The sequence below is a fragment of the Haliaeetus albicilla genome, chromosome Z, assembly GCF_947461875.1.
Source record: "Haliaeetus albicilla chromosome Z, bHalAlb1.1, whole genome shotgun sequence".
Lineage (NCBI taxonomy): Eukaryota > Metazoa > Chordata > Aves > Accipitriformes > Accipitridae > Haliaeetus > Haliaeetus albicilla.
The window spans coordinates 31,359,664-31,376,531 of record NC_091516.1 but is presented as its reverse complement, the minus strand read 5'-3'; the positions used below and the strand labels follow the sequence as shown (position 1 = coordinate 31,376,531).

General features: G+C 38.3%; 2 protein-coding genes across 7 annotated transcripts in view; both read left to right on the top strand.

Moving 5' to 3' along the window:
* FRMD3 (FERM domain containing 3) overlaps nt 1-16,868 on the top strand; it is a 261,212-nt gene that overhangs the window by 139,033 nt on the left and 105,311 nt on the right. The gene's annotated exons all lie outside the window — the stretch shown is intronic.
* Nucleotides 1-16,868, top strand: part of LOC104318082 (transducin-like enhancer protein 1) — an 84,079-nt gene that overhangs the window by 34,116 nt on the left and 33,095 nt on the right. For 3 of the 5 annotated variants that reach the window (XM_069776159.1, XM_069776155.1, XM_069776157.1), the window contains exons 7-8: nt 8,524-8,728; nt 9,474-9,490. In XM_069776159.1, the coding sequence (XP_069632260.1) occupies nt 8,524-8,728; nt 9,474-9,490 (222 nt within the window). The remainder of the gene's footprint in view (nt 1-8,523; nt 8,729-9,473; nt 9,491-16,868) is intronic. The other 2 variants (XM_069776158.1, XM_069776156.1) reach the window with 1 other exon arrangement.

The following is a 16,868-nucleotide window of genomic DNA, read 5'->3' as shown; positions in this document are numbered from 1 at the left end:
ATTTTGAACATGCTGAGGGTCTTGTATCTGATTTTTTTTTTATTTTTAATAGAGAAGGTGGCAGAAGGACATAGTTTGTTAGTGTTCTTATAATTGCTGTATCAGCAGAGGGGTGAGATACAGTTTCTCAGCCTTATTTCCTTTACCCTAGAGATGAAGTTAGTTTGTGAGAAAGGACTGCTTGGGGAATGTATGGGGGGGAAGCTGCCTTTATCCCAGTGTAGCATCAGTTTTCTGGTTTATGTGAGGCAATTTATGCAACCCTTTACTGCTTAAAAAAAGTTGAGACTTGTTAGTGTAGTTTGTGTTGTTTGAACAAGTGGAAACAGGAACTGAAAAACTTGAAGAGCCTTCTGTTCAGAAATTCAACATTAGTTTGAAGCAGATTCCTATAATAGAAAATAATAACAAAGAACAAACTTAAGATAACTTTTTCGTCTTGTTTCTGACTTTTATATTTGCTTTCTGACATCAAAGTCAGATTTGTAAATAAGTTTTGATTTTTTTTTTTTTCTTGTGAGAGTGGAAAATAAATGGTTAAGACCCAAAGACACTATCCTATGCATCTTCTGTAATAAAGCATAAAAAGGAACAGGATTTTTCCCAGGAGACAGTTGGGTCTTTAAATAATCATGCCATTGCTAGACAAATTTTGTATGTATGAAATATACGGCTTTGGATAGCTTTTGCTGATACTGTCCTTCTCTGGACGTAAATCTCTGTAGTACAATGACATTTCACATGGTTTATAGATGGAAGAGGCTTGCTGAAGACACTGTCTTTATTCTGACGGGACATTATCTTCCCGCACCCATGGCACTGTGGCTTGTTCACATAATGAATGGATAGTTTTCAAACAACTACAAAATTACAAAGGCTCCATTCTTGGCTCTCTAGCTAGAGATGCAGGGGCGGGCACTTTCAGGTTTGTTTACTGTGGTATAGTATAGCTTCCTATCTGTCAGAATAAAATCGGAGCATTTAGAAGAAAAGGAAGTAAGAAAAACAAATGAACCAAAAGAAACACAGATGTTTCAAAGGAATTGGGTAGAAATTTAAGCAATGATAGTAGTAGCTGACTCTCATTTTTCTAAAACACTTTTAAAGAGGGAGAAAACAGTAAACAATAAGAATTGCAGAATCTCGGAATGCCTGAGGTTGGAAGGTACGCCTGGAGGTCATCTGGTCCACTCCCCCTGCTCAAGCAGGACCATCTAAAGCCAGTTGCACAGGACTGTGTCTGTATGGCCTTTGCATACCTCCAAGGATGGAGACTCCACAACCTCCCTGGGCAACTTGTGCCAGTGCTTAGACACCTGCACAGTAAAAAAAAAAAAAAAGTTTTCTGATATTTAGGAGGAACCTCCCATGTTTCAGTTTGTGCCCATTCCCTCTTGCTCTGTCACTGAGCCACAAAGATGATTAAGTGACTGGAGCATCTCACACATGAGGACAGGCTGAGAGAGCTGGGATTGTTTAGCTTTCTCTAGGCCCATTGTTGGATGCTCTCCAGTATGTCCATGTCTGCCTTGTATGGGGAAGCCCAGAACTGGATGCAGTACTCCAGGTGTGGCCTCACCAGTGCTGAGGAGAGGGGAAGGATCACCTCCCTCAACCTGCTGGCAATACTTTCTCTAATGCAGCCCAGGATGCCATTCACGTGCTTTGCCACAAGGGCACATTGCTGGCTCATGTTCAACTTGGTGTCTGTCAGGACTCCCTGGTCCTTTTCTTCAAAGCTGCTTTCTAGCTGGGCAGCCCCCAGGATATATTGGTACATGGGATTTTTCCTCCTGGTGCAAGGCTTTGCACTTCCCCTTGTTTGAACTTCATGAGATTCCTGTCAACCCATTTTTCCAGCCTGTTGAGGTCCCTGTGAATGGTAACACAGCCATCTGGTGTATCAGCCACCCCTCCCAGTTTTGTGTCATCAGCAAAAGAAAGCAAACTCAGAGCTTAGTTTTGCGGATTGCTGCTGTCGTACTGAAGATTAGGGTTAAAAGAGGTCAGAAGCAAGGACCGCTAATGCACTTTATGATTAGTTAGTCTAATGCTGATATTATCAAGGAAAAAGAAACATCCAAAAGCAATGAAGAGTAAACACAACTTCTGCTGCTGAAGCAAAGTTAGAAAATGGAGTAGTAAGCAATCCATATTAGGTAGCTCATATATCAGTTTGTTAATCTATCGTAGAATGGCTTGGATAGGAAGAGACCTTCAAAGATCGAGTCCAACCCCCCTGCTGTGGGCAGGGTTGTCTTTTACTAGGTCAGGCTGCTCAGAGCCCTGTCCAACCTGAACTTGAAGACTTGCAATGATGGGGTATCCACAACTTCCCTGGGCAAACTGTTCCAGTGTCTCACCACCTGCACTGTAAAATACTTCTTCCTTATGTCTAATCTAAACTACCCTCTTTCAGTTTAAAACTGTTGCTTCTTGTCCTATCATGACAGGCCCTGGTAAAAAGTTTCTCTCCATCTTTCTTATAGGTCCTCTTTAAGTATTGAAAGGCTTCAGTAAGGTGTCCCCAGAACCTTCTCTTCTCCAGGCTGAACAACCCCAACTCTCTCAGCATTCTTTTGTAGGAGAGGTGTTCCAGTCCTCTCATTTTTGTGGCCTTTCTCTAGACCTGCTCTAACAGGTCCATGTCTTTCTTGCACTGTGGACCCCAGAACTGGTTGCAGTACTCCAGGTGGAGTCTCACCAGAGCAGAGTAGAGGGGCAGAATCACCACCCTCAACCTGCTGGCCACACTTCTTTTGATGCAGCCCAGGATACAATTGGCTTTCTGGGTTGCAAGTGCATGTTGCTGGTGCATGTCCAATTTTTTTATCCACCAGTATCCCCAAGTCCTTCTGCACAGGGCTGCTCTCAATCCATTCATCCTCCAGTCTATACTGATACTGCGGATTGCCCTGACCCAGGTGCAGGACCTTGCACTTGGCCTTGTTGAACCTCATGAGGTTCTCATGGGCCCACTCCTCAAGCCTGTCAAAGTCCCTCTGGATGGTATCCGTTCCTTCAAGTAAATCAACTGCACCACTCAGGTTGCTGTCATCTGCAAACTTGCTGAGGATGCACTTGATTCCACTAGCTATGTCATTGATGAAGATACTGAATAGTGTTGGTCCTGTTATGGACCCTTGAGGGACATCAGTAGTTACTGGTTTCCATGGGGATGTTGAGCCATTGACTCCTTGGGTTGAGTCTCATTGACTCTCTGTCTGTGGTCATCCAGCCAGTTCCTCATCCATTTAACAATCCATCCATCAATCCCATATCTTTCCAACTGAGTGGCAAGAATGTTGTGGGGGACCATATCAAAGGCCTTCCAGAAATCTGGGTAGTCGGTACCTGTAGCTTTTTACTTGTCCGCTGATATAGTCACTCTGTTGTAGAAGAATGTGGATATATTCTTAAGGGAGGTTGTTTGTTATCCTGCACTATGTTCTTCTGTGTAGCTGAAATACTCTTTTGAAAGTACCTACAGAAACTTAAATGCAAGTATTAATTAATGGCTTAGACACTCCAATGAGTTTACTCCTAGATTTGACTGTTTGTAGCGTGGGTGGTATGTGCAGGGTTTGGGGGTTTTTTTAGAATGAGGCAGAAGACTGGATCTGAGAGGAGCATAATCTTGAGTTTTTTTCGGTTTTTTTGAAGGTTACATTTGCAATGTAGGTTTTAAGAATATTACTAAACAGTGAGGGAGGAGGTTATCACTTTGTTGGCTAGCTGCATGTGCTCAGACAGTGGCCCTCATATTCATTGGCCTTAGACATTTGATACAGGCTCTCACTTCCATCTGCTACTTAGGCAAGCAAATAAAAAACCTGAAGATTTCCCTTTGGTAAGAGAGAGAATATGGCAGTGAAATTGAACACAGTAATACATGTTTTCCTCTCATGTCTTTCTGGCTGCTTAAGTTTAACAAATCACATTTCTTCAGTTTTACAGAAGTTGACATGAAATAGTGCCCTTTACATTTTAGGTCTCTAAATGACTTTTGTGCTTGCCAGATATTTTTTCAGAACACCTCTATGGAGCTTGGGGGAATGTGGTGCTAGCACTGATAAGTTTTTCGAAAAAGTTTCCTACTCCTGGGTATTTGTTTAGAAGGGCACAAGAGAAGACAGCTATTGTAGTTTGGGACCAGGTATAACCTTTTTTCCACTGTTCATGTACAATCACATCTAAATTTTTAATTCAGTGCTTTTCAATAGATACTAAGCAGTATATCACACATTGTTTAAGAACAGAATGCTGTAACTGTTTAATGGTAGGAATTCAAAACTAGATTTTTAAGTAAGCCATAGGTGTTTGTGACCTCAACAGAGCTACTTTAAGGTGGGAAGTGGGATTGTAGGAGCTCATGCTCTATCTTGATAAGCAAGGAACCTAAAGGAGATGTGTCATTGTTTATATATAGGAAATCTGTTTCACAAAGACTTACTGACACTGTCTCTGGAAGTCTCTGTCAGACATTGAAAATTAATTCCAAATTTTAAGTCCTAGTTAAAGAGCTCTTTATAGCTGGAACTTGCCTAGGATGTTGGAGGTGAAAAACTGTACCGCCTTTAAAATTGTTAGGAGGTGCTTGCTCAGAGAAGCAAGTGCTCTGTTTTTCATATGTTGATTTTGGGGTTTTTGCTGTCTGGTTAGGGGGATACTGGGAAAAGAATTGGAGGCAATAAAACCTACATGTAGACCATACAGTAAGCTGAATTTGCCATTCCTTTTCTTCCTTTGCAAATATGAAGAACTTCTGTTTTTGCAACAAAACGGTGGGTGAACTACTGATGCTTTTAAAATTATTGCTATGGCTAATTACCTCAGTGCAGTCACTTATGTATGCATCATTGCACTTTTCTCTACCTTCCCACTTCTCTCTGAAAGTGGACACAGCCCTTGCTCTGCAAGTAATGATGATAATTGGTAGTAAGACAGACCTGTTACTCATCCTTTTTTGAGCACATTTCTTATGGCAGGTGTCTAGTTTTTAATTAACTGCTAATGAACATGCCTAGTAGACCATGATACTGCTGCCAGCTTATTCCGTTTTATATCTCACTGCTGCTAAGCTCTTAAAAGGTGACAGAGCAGGCATTAGTGTCTTTGAAGTGACGGGGAAGTGATTATATGCATAACATAATTGTTTCTAGGATCTGCTGTGGCAAATGTCTAGTTACTAAATACATCTGGTGAGCGCTGCTGTTATCCATCTCCCGGGTCTTTAGTTTCTTCTTTTGTGTGCAGCACATATTCCCTTTTCCCCTTCTAGAAGGAGAATACGATATACTTTGAACAGTTCAAGTTTTTTAAATAAGAAGAGCATGAACTTCTGGAAAGGATTATCTTTATGTGTTAGGGACAACTTTAAACCTATTATGAATGGGTAATATACAAACAATGAATCAATATACTTCAGTCTTAAACAGCAGTGAGCCTCAGAAAATAAACACTAAATCACAATATACCTTTGTTGGCTTAAAAGACCATGATCAGGTTTTCAGTTTTAAGTCTGTTTAACGTAGTTGGATATTTAAGCATATTTGGGTACCATTTTCTTCTGCTACCCTCAGTAACCATTTTGCAAAGCTGCTAAGATGTTATGCAGAGTGATGCATTTCCACTTACAGCTCTCATATTCCATTCTATGCCGTACACTGGACATTACTCCATGCGCTGTTTGTATGCAGTCCTGTCAAAGGAGCAGGACATAGCCCTTCTTGTCACATGTTTTCAGCTTCAGAACCTGTTAGAGGGGATTAATCTATTCCTCATTTCTGGGACTTTCAAATTACTTTGTGTAGGCTACGAAGCAGAGCCAGGGAAATTGTAGGTAACGTGTCCCTAACAGTTTGATTTCCAAAGTCATTAAGCTATGCTTCCTGAAATCATGCGGGTTAACATGTTTGCTAATTAAGCCAAGCAAGAGAGGCATGAATAAAGGGAATCTTCACAGGCTTCCTGAAGGGATAGGGCCAAGAATGGAAACAACTTAACTTAATTTCCCTGTCTTGGTCTTCCTAGGCCCACACTGCAAAAGCTAATTTGAGCTCACTGTTGGAGAAGGGAGAAGGTTTTTCTCCATGAAACCAGTTTGGAAGGGATAAATCACTTTTTTTTCTTAGCCAATTACACACCACAACTAGGTAATCCAGTGTGATAGTGCTGCTGGGGACAAGTAAGACCAATGCCATAAATGCAGTACAGTGCTGCTGATGCATATTGTCTCATGGCTAGAGTACAGATGACTGACCTGGCTTAAGTGGTCAATGAGGAAGGGAATGACTTAAGATACCATCTCTGAGAGAGCCTGCCAAAACATCAGGTTATCTCCTGCTTGAGGAAACATGCTGGAAACTACTAAAGTCTGAGAAGAGAGATGTCCTCTTATTCTTTAGAGGCTGGATCAACACCACCCCCCCCCCCCCCAAAAAAAAAAAAAAAACAAAACCAAAAACAAACCAAAAAAAACCCCAAAACCCTGCAGTCCTGTCAGGCTTTACAGTGCTCTTTGCTGATACTTCTTCAGTTAAATGAAATGTCACTAGCAATAGCTGCTTGATTTTGTAGAAGGTGGTCTACTGTTTTAACTACTTCAATAAAAATAATTTTTAATACTTCGTTCAAAATGTTTTTGGGTTGTTGTAAACACATTAAAATAGAAGAATAAGAACTATTTCTCTCTTACGTTGCTTTTAAACATACTGAAAAGTTAGCAAGGATAGTGATCAGAGGTACATATTACAGTGAAGACTAGTGAGGCTTTTTAATGTAGCATGTGAAAAGAAATTCCTGATACATTGTGTGAGAAAGATTTGGTAAACTTATGGCTGTACAGAATTGACTAAATGGATTGTGGTAAATTTTAAGATTTGTCTTGTGTATCAAAAATAAGTAAATAACTGCATTACAGTTGGGACAGCAAAAAAGTGAAATATTAGCAGATCCAGTCCAGAGTTCTTCAGTGTTAGTCACTTATATCTACGTAAATTTATAAATAGCTCAAGGCATGTCTTGGGATGGGGTTATGAGAAACAAAAATGTAGGGGCATAGTAGTTACCTAAATAGTAATAAATTAAGTAATTCATATGCCAGTAGATGTTATGCAGGTATTGTTGACAATTTGTCTTGAAGAGTCTTGGGACCTATGGAAGCAGATAACATATTTTTGGATTGTTTTGAATTGAGTTATTTTGGAGTAACTTGTGAAATATTGTGAGCTTTAGTCTAGGTATGATTTCAGTAGCTGTCAGCAGTACTGTAACCATTTTGCCTGCTCTTACAGGACCACTGGCATTCACCAGGTCAAACTCTCATGTCTAGCTGAGCTCATCCTGTTCAGACATTTGCTTATCTGTGTTCTCTTTGATCCCATGAATTGAGCGGTACTCTAGCTTTTTTCGTGGTATCTACTTTCAGCAGAGGGATGGTGGAGTGTGGCCAAGGTGGAGAGGTTTGTTCTGTCTTCTGTTCATATGCACAGGCACAAGGAAGCAGGAAAGAGGCAGAAAATCCGTTTACCTGTAGCAGACTAAAGGGGAGCTATGACTAAGCTAAAGCTGGTTCTGAAGCTTAATTTTCTAAATAAATCTGTGCTGAGTATTTTGAACAAATTAAATGGTTAACTGAACTTGGAAAATGTTAATAAAATCATAACAGCTTTAACTAGAACATACCTTAATATTTAAACGGTGGGGAAGTCATTCCAATATAAGGACTCAGTTTCTAAAATTGCTTACAGGTTATTTTGCCAGATTGGTTACAGGGCTGTATGTCCGCTCATTATGATATTGATCTTGCAAGCTGCTTTTGAAACAGATGGAGGTATTTTAATTCATTAATACCATGTTTCTTGTTGGGAATTCCATGACCTTATTGATGCTCTCTGGAATACATGGATTTTAAGCTCAGAGCTGGTTCCTAAACACAGTGTTAGTTCATGACTATTTTTTTTTCCACCAAAAAGCTTGGCTAGAATAAAACATAAATTTAACTACACTAAATATGAAAATGAGCGCTGGCTTTTAGGTTTTTTAATATTCAATATAGAAACCTACTTACTCTTTCCAAATTGGGGGAAAAGAAGGGAGTTAGTTTAAATCAGTCTTGCCAGTGAAACTTTTTTTTTTTTTCCCGGAGTGGTGATATTCCTTTCTGTAGAAAGGGAAAGGTATTTGGTCCTTCTGCTGCTGCTGTTTGTCACTGGTGATGCTGTGGCAGGCAGTAGCTGTCCAAAACAACCTACAGTAGTTGAACCTATTCCTTGGGCTGCAGAACAAGTATTCAGCTAGCTTTTTTTGGTTTATGGGACATGAGCAGAGCTGTCCACAGACAGCATGATACAATGCAGTATCTATACTGTGGTGGGACAAAGAGGACAGGCTAGACTTAGACAAACAAATGAAAAAAAATCCACTGTTGATTCTCAATGATTAACCAAACTTCTCCCTTCTCCTTCCCAAACTATGTGCTGTGTGTTGTTCTTCTGGGGATGACAATACTGCTGGGAACAGCAGCAGCAGCTGCAGGCTCAACATCTCTCCCATGGCCATGGACCTCCAGTGCCTCTAACACCGCATCCATCAGGACTTCAGCCTCCAGGAATCCCTCCACTTGGAAGCAGTGCTGGCCTTCTTGCCCTTTCTAGTGCTTTGGGTGGGCAGTCTCACTTGGCAATAAAAGATGACAAGAAGCATCACGATGCAGAACACCACAGAGGTGAGAGGCATGGCAGGCCTGATTAGGACATTGTCAAATTTGCGCATTGCTGCAAATTATGTGCATCTCTAAAGAATTCAAGTTATATAGAATGAGAAAAAAAACTGTTAGGAAACTTAAGAATGTCTGCATATATACCACTGAAGCAAAATTCAGCTTGGAAGTTTTCACTATTTTAAAAGGGGATCTCTAGGTGTCACCTGCTCTGTAGTTTGCAGAGCATTTTGACATCCTGGTAAATACTTAGTTGTAACACCAGTGGCCTGCACCATATTGTGGAAAACTGTTAAACTGCATAATGGGTAATTTTTTCAAAGAAAGTAGTGTTGTTACATGGGTGGGTGGGAAGGTAGGGGGAGTGAGAAGTTAAATTTTGAAGTGAATGTGTTCAAACAAAAGATTTAGATAATTGCATCTGTTACTTTAGTTTCATAGGCTTAAATTCTAGTACGCAATTAAATATTGGGCAAAATTGCACTTGACTAATTTTTGAAAAGAAAATAATTTATTCTGTCATGAAATAAAACTAGGCTTTGTGTATGGTTAAACTGTAAATCATGTTTACAAAATACTGTAATTTTCAGGAGATCACTGTATTAGGAATGTGCAATGACTTATATAAATAAAAGCCATTTTAAAACTGTTCGCGGCTTGTGTTCTAATTTTTCCCCCCTTTTTTATTTCTGTTCTTGCCTCTGTGTCTGAACGGGCATGTCTGTGCATTTCTTGGTTACTGCGGGAGCAGACAGAGAGCCAGGCACAGTAAGTACCAACATTCCTGCTAATGTTTCCACTTCTGGCATTGCACTGTTTGTCTGTTTTGTCTTCTTTTTAGTCAGTTCCATGATACTAGGCATATGTGTTTTTTGTTAAGACATCTCTTAGTTTATTTAGAACACCAACTCATTTATTTGGAGAACTGTATTAATCAGGTTTGTTTCTGAGCAGAATGATTTTGGGGAAACTTGAACTTTAGTTTGCTTATTGGGGGCGGGGGGGAAGCTGCAAATCAAACAGAACATTGACTGAAACTTAACGTATAACATTATTAGCCAGAGTTAAGATTTTTCCTGTAGGATTTTCAGGAATTAAGAGTTGCAGAACAGGTGAGAAATTTAAAATCCATGTGTCATGACATTGTTTAGCCCTAAGAGCTGCTTCAACTGAATCAGTTTAAGCTGTACTAATGTCTTTACTGCTTAAATTGTGCTTCAGGTATAACTTCCATAGCAATATTTTTTTTCCCTTTAGACATAAGCTGTAATAGAACTGGTATAAGACAATCATATCTGAAAACTGGCCGAAGAAGTACTTTGTTACAGCTTTTTATACTGTTGTGTTTTGAGTGGTGTTGCTGTATTAATTTGTTGGAGATGGGCATGTGCAACTTTCATGTCATTTCAAGTAACAAAGCTAATTCTGCTTGTTGATGTCATAGGTAAATTTGGCTCTATTTTGTTTCTTTTTCTCAATTAGAAAAGACAAGAACTAGGAAAAGTTATTTGACTTATCTTTACAGTACTAAACTTCTGATTTTTATTCCTGCTTTTTTTTTATACTAGGGCTTGACATTTATTTGCTGGAAACTGTCTGTGTATCTTTTGTGGCGATTTTTTTTTTTTTCTAGATTAATAAGCAAGAAGCATTCATTTCAGTTTGCTTAATGTTATTAATGACAGTGTAACTGTGGAAATAATTTTATGCTGGGTTTTCCTGAAGCCTCAGACTTGCTAAGGACTTCTTTCTTTGAGTGGGACATACTTCTTTGAGAGTTAGTCAAGTGCAGGATTCTCAACACCTTTGCTTAAGAGCTAAGGAAGGAGGTTTGCATTCTGTGTCTGTGTGTGCACACACGTGCGCACGTGGGAGTGATGGGTTTGTGTTTTGCTTTGGTTGTTATGTTTCCTGTCCTTGCTTCTTCCCGTCCTCCCCTGCCCTGTCCATCATGTACTTTGCTAAAGGGTTTTTGACTTTAAAAAGAGATGCTTCACAGTGTTGGGAAATTCAAGAGTCTGAATTTATCCTGTAGCTGAGGATAGTTCTCACCTGTGGAAGGAGAACTGTCAAAAATGAAGCCCGGCTTTTGTGTTGTGGGAGATTTGCAATATTGTTTGCTTAGTTTACTATATATGTCAATTTCATTTAATTAAAGTATATAACATTTTCACTGCAGTTACTTCTGTCTCCGTATGTGTAACTCATGATCGCTTGGTTATTATCTGTTGTAATTTTTTTTTATGCTGGGTTTACCACTAAGTAATCTTGAAACAATCATAAAAGTTTCATAAAACAATGTTGCTGTACAGATATATTGACTTCAGGTTACTACACTATGGTGGCCATAGTTTCTTTTTGGTCACAGTGGAGAATAATAATAATACGGGTGAGCTTAAACTTGAACTTAACATTGTTTAAATACAGTGTTGCATTAGAATCTTGGCTTAACAGTAAATGATATCTTCAGTGAAAGGAACATAATTCAAGTGACAGTCAAGTTAAAATTTGAGGTTAAAATTATTAGCTGGGAATGATTTTCTTTCTGAACTTCTCAAATTCTCTTGTATTTGTGATGGATTTCTTTTTAATTTATTAAAATACATATTTAAGGATAATATAAAATTGGCTACAAGTACACAAGGATACCTGCAGGTCTGTTTAATTATTACACGTCGTTCTAAATGAGCAGTAGGCTCTTACTTTGCAAATTATCAATTTGATTTTCAGAATAACATTTTAAGTGTAATGGTGCTGCCAGAAATCCTGACAAAGGCTAGTGTTCATCATCCAAGACACCAGACCCCATGCTGTCTGTTAGTTATCTAAATTAACCATGATATTTGGTATTACTGTGCAGTTCGACAGTACAATTTCCATCAAATATGTCTAATGTGACCTTCCAGTATCATCAGTAGAAGCTAACGACTTCAAATGTTCAAGTTTGAAAGACTACAGTTTAGTGCTTGCCTATTTGGTTTTAAATTGAGTTTTTTAGAAATAATTTTGGGGTAAAGCATATTGTGGCATATTATTTGAGCATATTCATTTATAAATGAGATCTGGGGTTTGTTTGTTTTTCCTAAGTCTCCTTAGGCAAATAAGCAGTCATGAGCTTTCATGTATTGTACGTTTAGAAATGCTTCGTAATGCAGTGAGATTCATGTGTTTAGAAAGGAATGTAAAGATGTAGTTATTTCATTATTCTTGATTGTGATCAGTGTCCATTTTACTTGCTTTTGCTATATTTAAATGCAAGGGCTACATTTTTCTTTTTTAAATTACTTAAAGTTTCAGGAACTAAAATGAAAATAAGTTCTTTGCATGTAAATGCATGTTTGTAAAATATATAACATTTAAGTTAGCAGTTCATATATGAAGTATACTATTATTACTAAAATTATTTGGTCAAAATTAAATTATAGGACTACATGGATAATGGCAGGTGGGTTTTAGCTGATGTAACTCTTAAGCATCCAAAATTGGGTCATGTTATTGTGGGAATGCAGGCATCCCTGCTATTGTGACACAGCCTGGCTGCAGGTAATGAAGCCAGGCAAAGTAAGCAAGTTTTGCAACTGAAGCTTAATAAAGTTTTGGGAGACATCAATACGAAAGAGCTTTGTTGTCCACATTTTTTTTTTTCTAGGGAACGTACTGGCAACATTTTTCAAACTCATCTTAGGTGTTCATTTATCACTTGTCTTCCCACTGTTCTAGTATCCTGTTTGGACAGCATAGAAATGCAAATGTTCTGAAGCACTGTATTGTGTCAGTAATAATTTGTAGACAGTGAAATCTGTCATTAGGTGCTTGGGATTTACATTAAGGTTGGTGTTTATCTTTTGTCCTCATGAAAAAAAATGAGCTTGTTTTCTAAGTACTCATAAATTTTCCAAGAAATATTTCTGCCTTCATTGTTAAGCACAAATGTTGCTATTGTTTTGTAAAGCAAATGCTCTTTTCTTACAGCAGAAAAGTACTCTGTGTCCTTAGCTCTCTGTCCTATTCTTCCCCTCTCAGTCTTGGAGGAAGGGAGCATGTACAAATGAATGCTACTTTTTGGTTGATACTGTATGCAAGCTGGTTTTGCTTTGTGTTTTAATTCTTTAAAAGCGCAGGGTGGGGGGGAGGATCATAAAAGGAGTTATATGAAAGTATAGGGTACTCTTCAGTGTAGGACATGTATGCTTCTTGGTGTCTGTGAAGAAAGTATTATTTTCTATTATGTAGCTTGTAATTGAAAAACTTGAATTTGTTTAATCAGTTGTATCTTTTATTTTTATCAGCTCTGTCAACTTAAAAATAAGTCAAATCTTACAGTCTATAGATGCAAACCACAAATTAGCTTCAGCAGGAGTAGCTCACACAGAAGAGCTGTGGGATGCTGCACTGCAGTTTAGTTTGTAGCTGATACATAGCAGCATAAGGCTGCTCACGAAGGGCAAGAGGATTGGCGTGGTCTGGTATAAATTTTTATGGATACCCTGATTCTGACAAACATTAGCTAGAAAATACTGAAATCAACAGAAGGCTTATTCTCTGTTAATGTCACCTGATTATTGAATAGATGTGGAGAGTGATTCAAATCCATTTAGGCTTCTAGATTCCCTTGTTCCTAATAGGAACATACTAGTTTAAATATAACTTAAAATGGTGGGCGAAAAGAGGGCGAAGTCAGTAGTGTTCCGTCACCGGTAATTTAAAACAAAACCTACTGACTTTATAAGTCAACTTTTGGGTTGTCGACATATGTGTTTGCAAGAAGCATGTTCAACAAATGGAAGTTAATGATTCTTGAATTGAATAACCTTGAGTGCTATCTTCTTGAGCCTTGCTGGGTGACAGTTAAGCACTAGTCCCTTTTCCAGTGTCCTGTCACTGAGTCCTGACAATGAGCAGTGGGACTGCTGAGCAGCTGATGTTTTGGCTGTAGATGTTAGACTTGATCCTTTTTTGCCCACTCAACAAGGGATTGCATTTGTTCCTGTCTACATATGGATAGCTGTAGATGGCACTTGTGTGTGGTGCAGTGGCACGGGTCCAGGGTTGTGATTAAATAAATACAGTGGCTCTACTTGGTGATATGGGCAAGTGCAAGTTGTCAGCTGTAATAACTGTCTGTAATGGCAGGTGGGTGCAGTTGGTTTAGATGTACAGTGAATCTGTGAATGGCCAAGCACAGAGCAAGTGTGTGCGTCTTTGGGTGAAAGGGGAGTGGGAAGGATAAGAAGCCCAGCACTAGAGAAGTTCTTAATTGGGACCAGGTGTAGCTGAACCATGAGCACAGATGTGATGTAAATACTGTTATTTAATTGCTGTAATGATCAGCATAAAGTTAATTGTCAGTTCTGTATGTTCTGGTGAGTTGTCTGTGCTGTATTATAACTGGGGCTAAATGACATACTGTGGGCTCTCAGCCTGTACCTCTGGCACACATACATACCTTGTGGTTTGGAAGTAGTTTCTATGGGGAATGGCATGGCAGTCGAAGAAGTGCGTTTGAATAACGTGCATTACATTCCTAATAGGGAACCTGCCTTCTCTCTTCTTTCAGGACTTATTTGAAGAAAAGGGATTCATGTGAATAAATTTTGAATTATTGGAAGAAAAAGAAAACATTTACATAGAATTGATTTTGACCATTTGTTCTGATCAGAGATTCATGATTTATAGATGTTGCATTGGTAATCCCTGAAAAACTGAACTTCTAGTATTAAAGCAAGGATTATCCTCAATTTATGCATCTAGTCTGTTGAAATTAAGACAAAATGAAAACTGGTTCTTGCAGTTCCTCTTTAGGAAATCAACTATGCATGTATGTATCTTTTTGCCCTTTTTGTACAAACTGATTATTATTGATGATCAGTCCCAACTGAAAATTTCTGTAGCATTATTTAAAAAGCTATATAAGTCTTATAGCTAAAATAAAAATGATTGTCCTACTCTTGAAAATAAGTCAGATGTTAGTAGGCCTGGTAGAAGAACTAAACAGACTATTTTTTTTTCAAAGAGAAGATAAGCAGAACTCTATCATTGTGAAGCTGTTGCTCCTGTCTCCTAGCTGGCCCTGTGCTTGATAGTGAACATATGGCAAATACAAACTCTGCTGCAGCTGAAATGAGGAAAGGCAGCTTTTAGTAGGCTGTCCTCACTGTTGCTTGAGCCTTAACATTACGATGGTAAGAAATGCCAATAGCCCAAGGCTTATATGATCATATCTTCCCAGGTTTTGTTTGTATTTTCATTTATTTCCTTGGATACTTTAGTGTTCTGCATCTACCATATGCACTACTTAAAAAGATACGTACTTTCATATTGTTGAATGAAATCTTACACAATTGGTGGTTTGAATTATGGTAGTAGGTTACATTAGCAAGCTATTTTTTCATCAAAAGTTATACTTTACCTGATTTTAGTCACAATTGTTAGAACTTCCTTTTACTCCTAAGGGAAACAAAACAGCAACTTTTTAATTATTGAGTTTACTGGTAAATTTTGGCAGAGTAACAACACAATCTTATTTGCAACTGCCAGTATAGCTATTGTGAAATAATACAGCTCTACAACAGCTTCTAGCATGGATGAATGTGGTAAGTTAGAGAAAGGCGGTGTAAATGTGACCACAGGGGAGATGTTTTGCAGAATAGGCTTGTGAGGACTGTAGGTTATTGTTATAATTACATGTTTATGTGATAAGTAAGCCATCAGTCTTTTGAGGAAAAATCAAATCTAATAATCTTTGTTTGGCATTTAGGACAGAGTGGGAACTAGGTATACCTAGGATTTCCTAGGTAAGTTTCACAGTATTGAAATTCTGCAAGAGAAACTGTACAGAATATTGTCAACATTGTCTAGGTAGACTTTACATTAAACCAGAAAAAAATATCAGCCATTGTATTTACACATACTTGATGCCAAAATTTGCAAGCTGTTCCCTAGACTTCTGTGTAGTAACTTCAAATAGCAGGGTTGCTAAATTTTTCCCAGCTGCTGCTCCTTTGCCACCTTTCAGTTATTCACACTTAATTTTGGCAATTTAAAATGAAAAACTGAGTTTATTCACTTTACTGCATTTGCCTTCATTGTTTTATTCCAAGCTCTTCAGTAGTAAAATAGATTTATTTTTTTTTCTTAATGAGTTTGTTAAGAGAAGTATCTCTTAACTAAAAGATTTTCCTCCTTAAGAAAAAACATTTGGAGTACTCATCTGTGGTCAAGTTTGAATTGACAGCTTGCTGCTTAAGATGTTTCTACAACTACAGGCATGATGAATTCAATATTAAAATACCGCATATCAGTTTTAATGTTTTTCAAACTAGTGAATCCCTGAGTTTGTGTGCATCTGGGAGGAGATAAGGGGTTAAATTCAGACTGTATTTGTCAAGGCAATTAGTTCAGTGATCCAACAAGCCCACCTTTTAGCTGCAAAACATTGCAGTAAAGACATTATTTTAGCTTCTTTATACTGAATTTCATCAGACCCTCCTATATGCTTTATGTAAGCCCCTTGGCATTTGTTTAGCTTGAATAGTCATGAATAAAAGAGCTCAGAATTGACTTTAAAGTGCAGCTTCTGAAGTAGGAAAAAGAGGATTCAGATTGCCTTATGTACCCTGTTTTGTTTTCCTTCTCCTTGGGACCAAACATTAATGTTCAAGCAAAACTACCATGGTGTCCTCAGGTTTTAAAGAGGAAGCCATTCACTGCACAGTTCTCTGGCTGCTAGTATATGTTTATGATACATTAAGAGTAAATATCTCTGGCTTTTTGGTAGATCTAAGTATTTCCTTTGGGGTTTACACTTATATCACAGTGTATATGTCAGTATTAGGCTTTTCTCTTGAGAGAGGTACATGTATGCATGTAAATATGTATTTCCTTATACATTTATGTGAGCATATATTTATGTGAGCATGTACTTGGCTTTTAGGAACTAGGCTTACCAGATCTTTATGAAAGGAGATTTTTTTCTCAACTCATTCAGTATTGTTCACAGCATTAACACATCACTGAACAAATTGCCCTCTTGCATATGCTAATCCTGCACTTAAAAGAACTCATTGTAACACGTTTTAATGCTTTGGCTGGAACGGAGATGGAGATGGGAATCGCAGGCATGTCAAATTGTCATGTGACTGAAAAA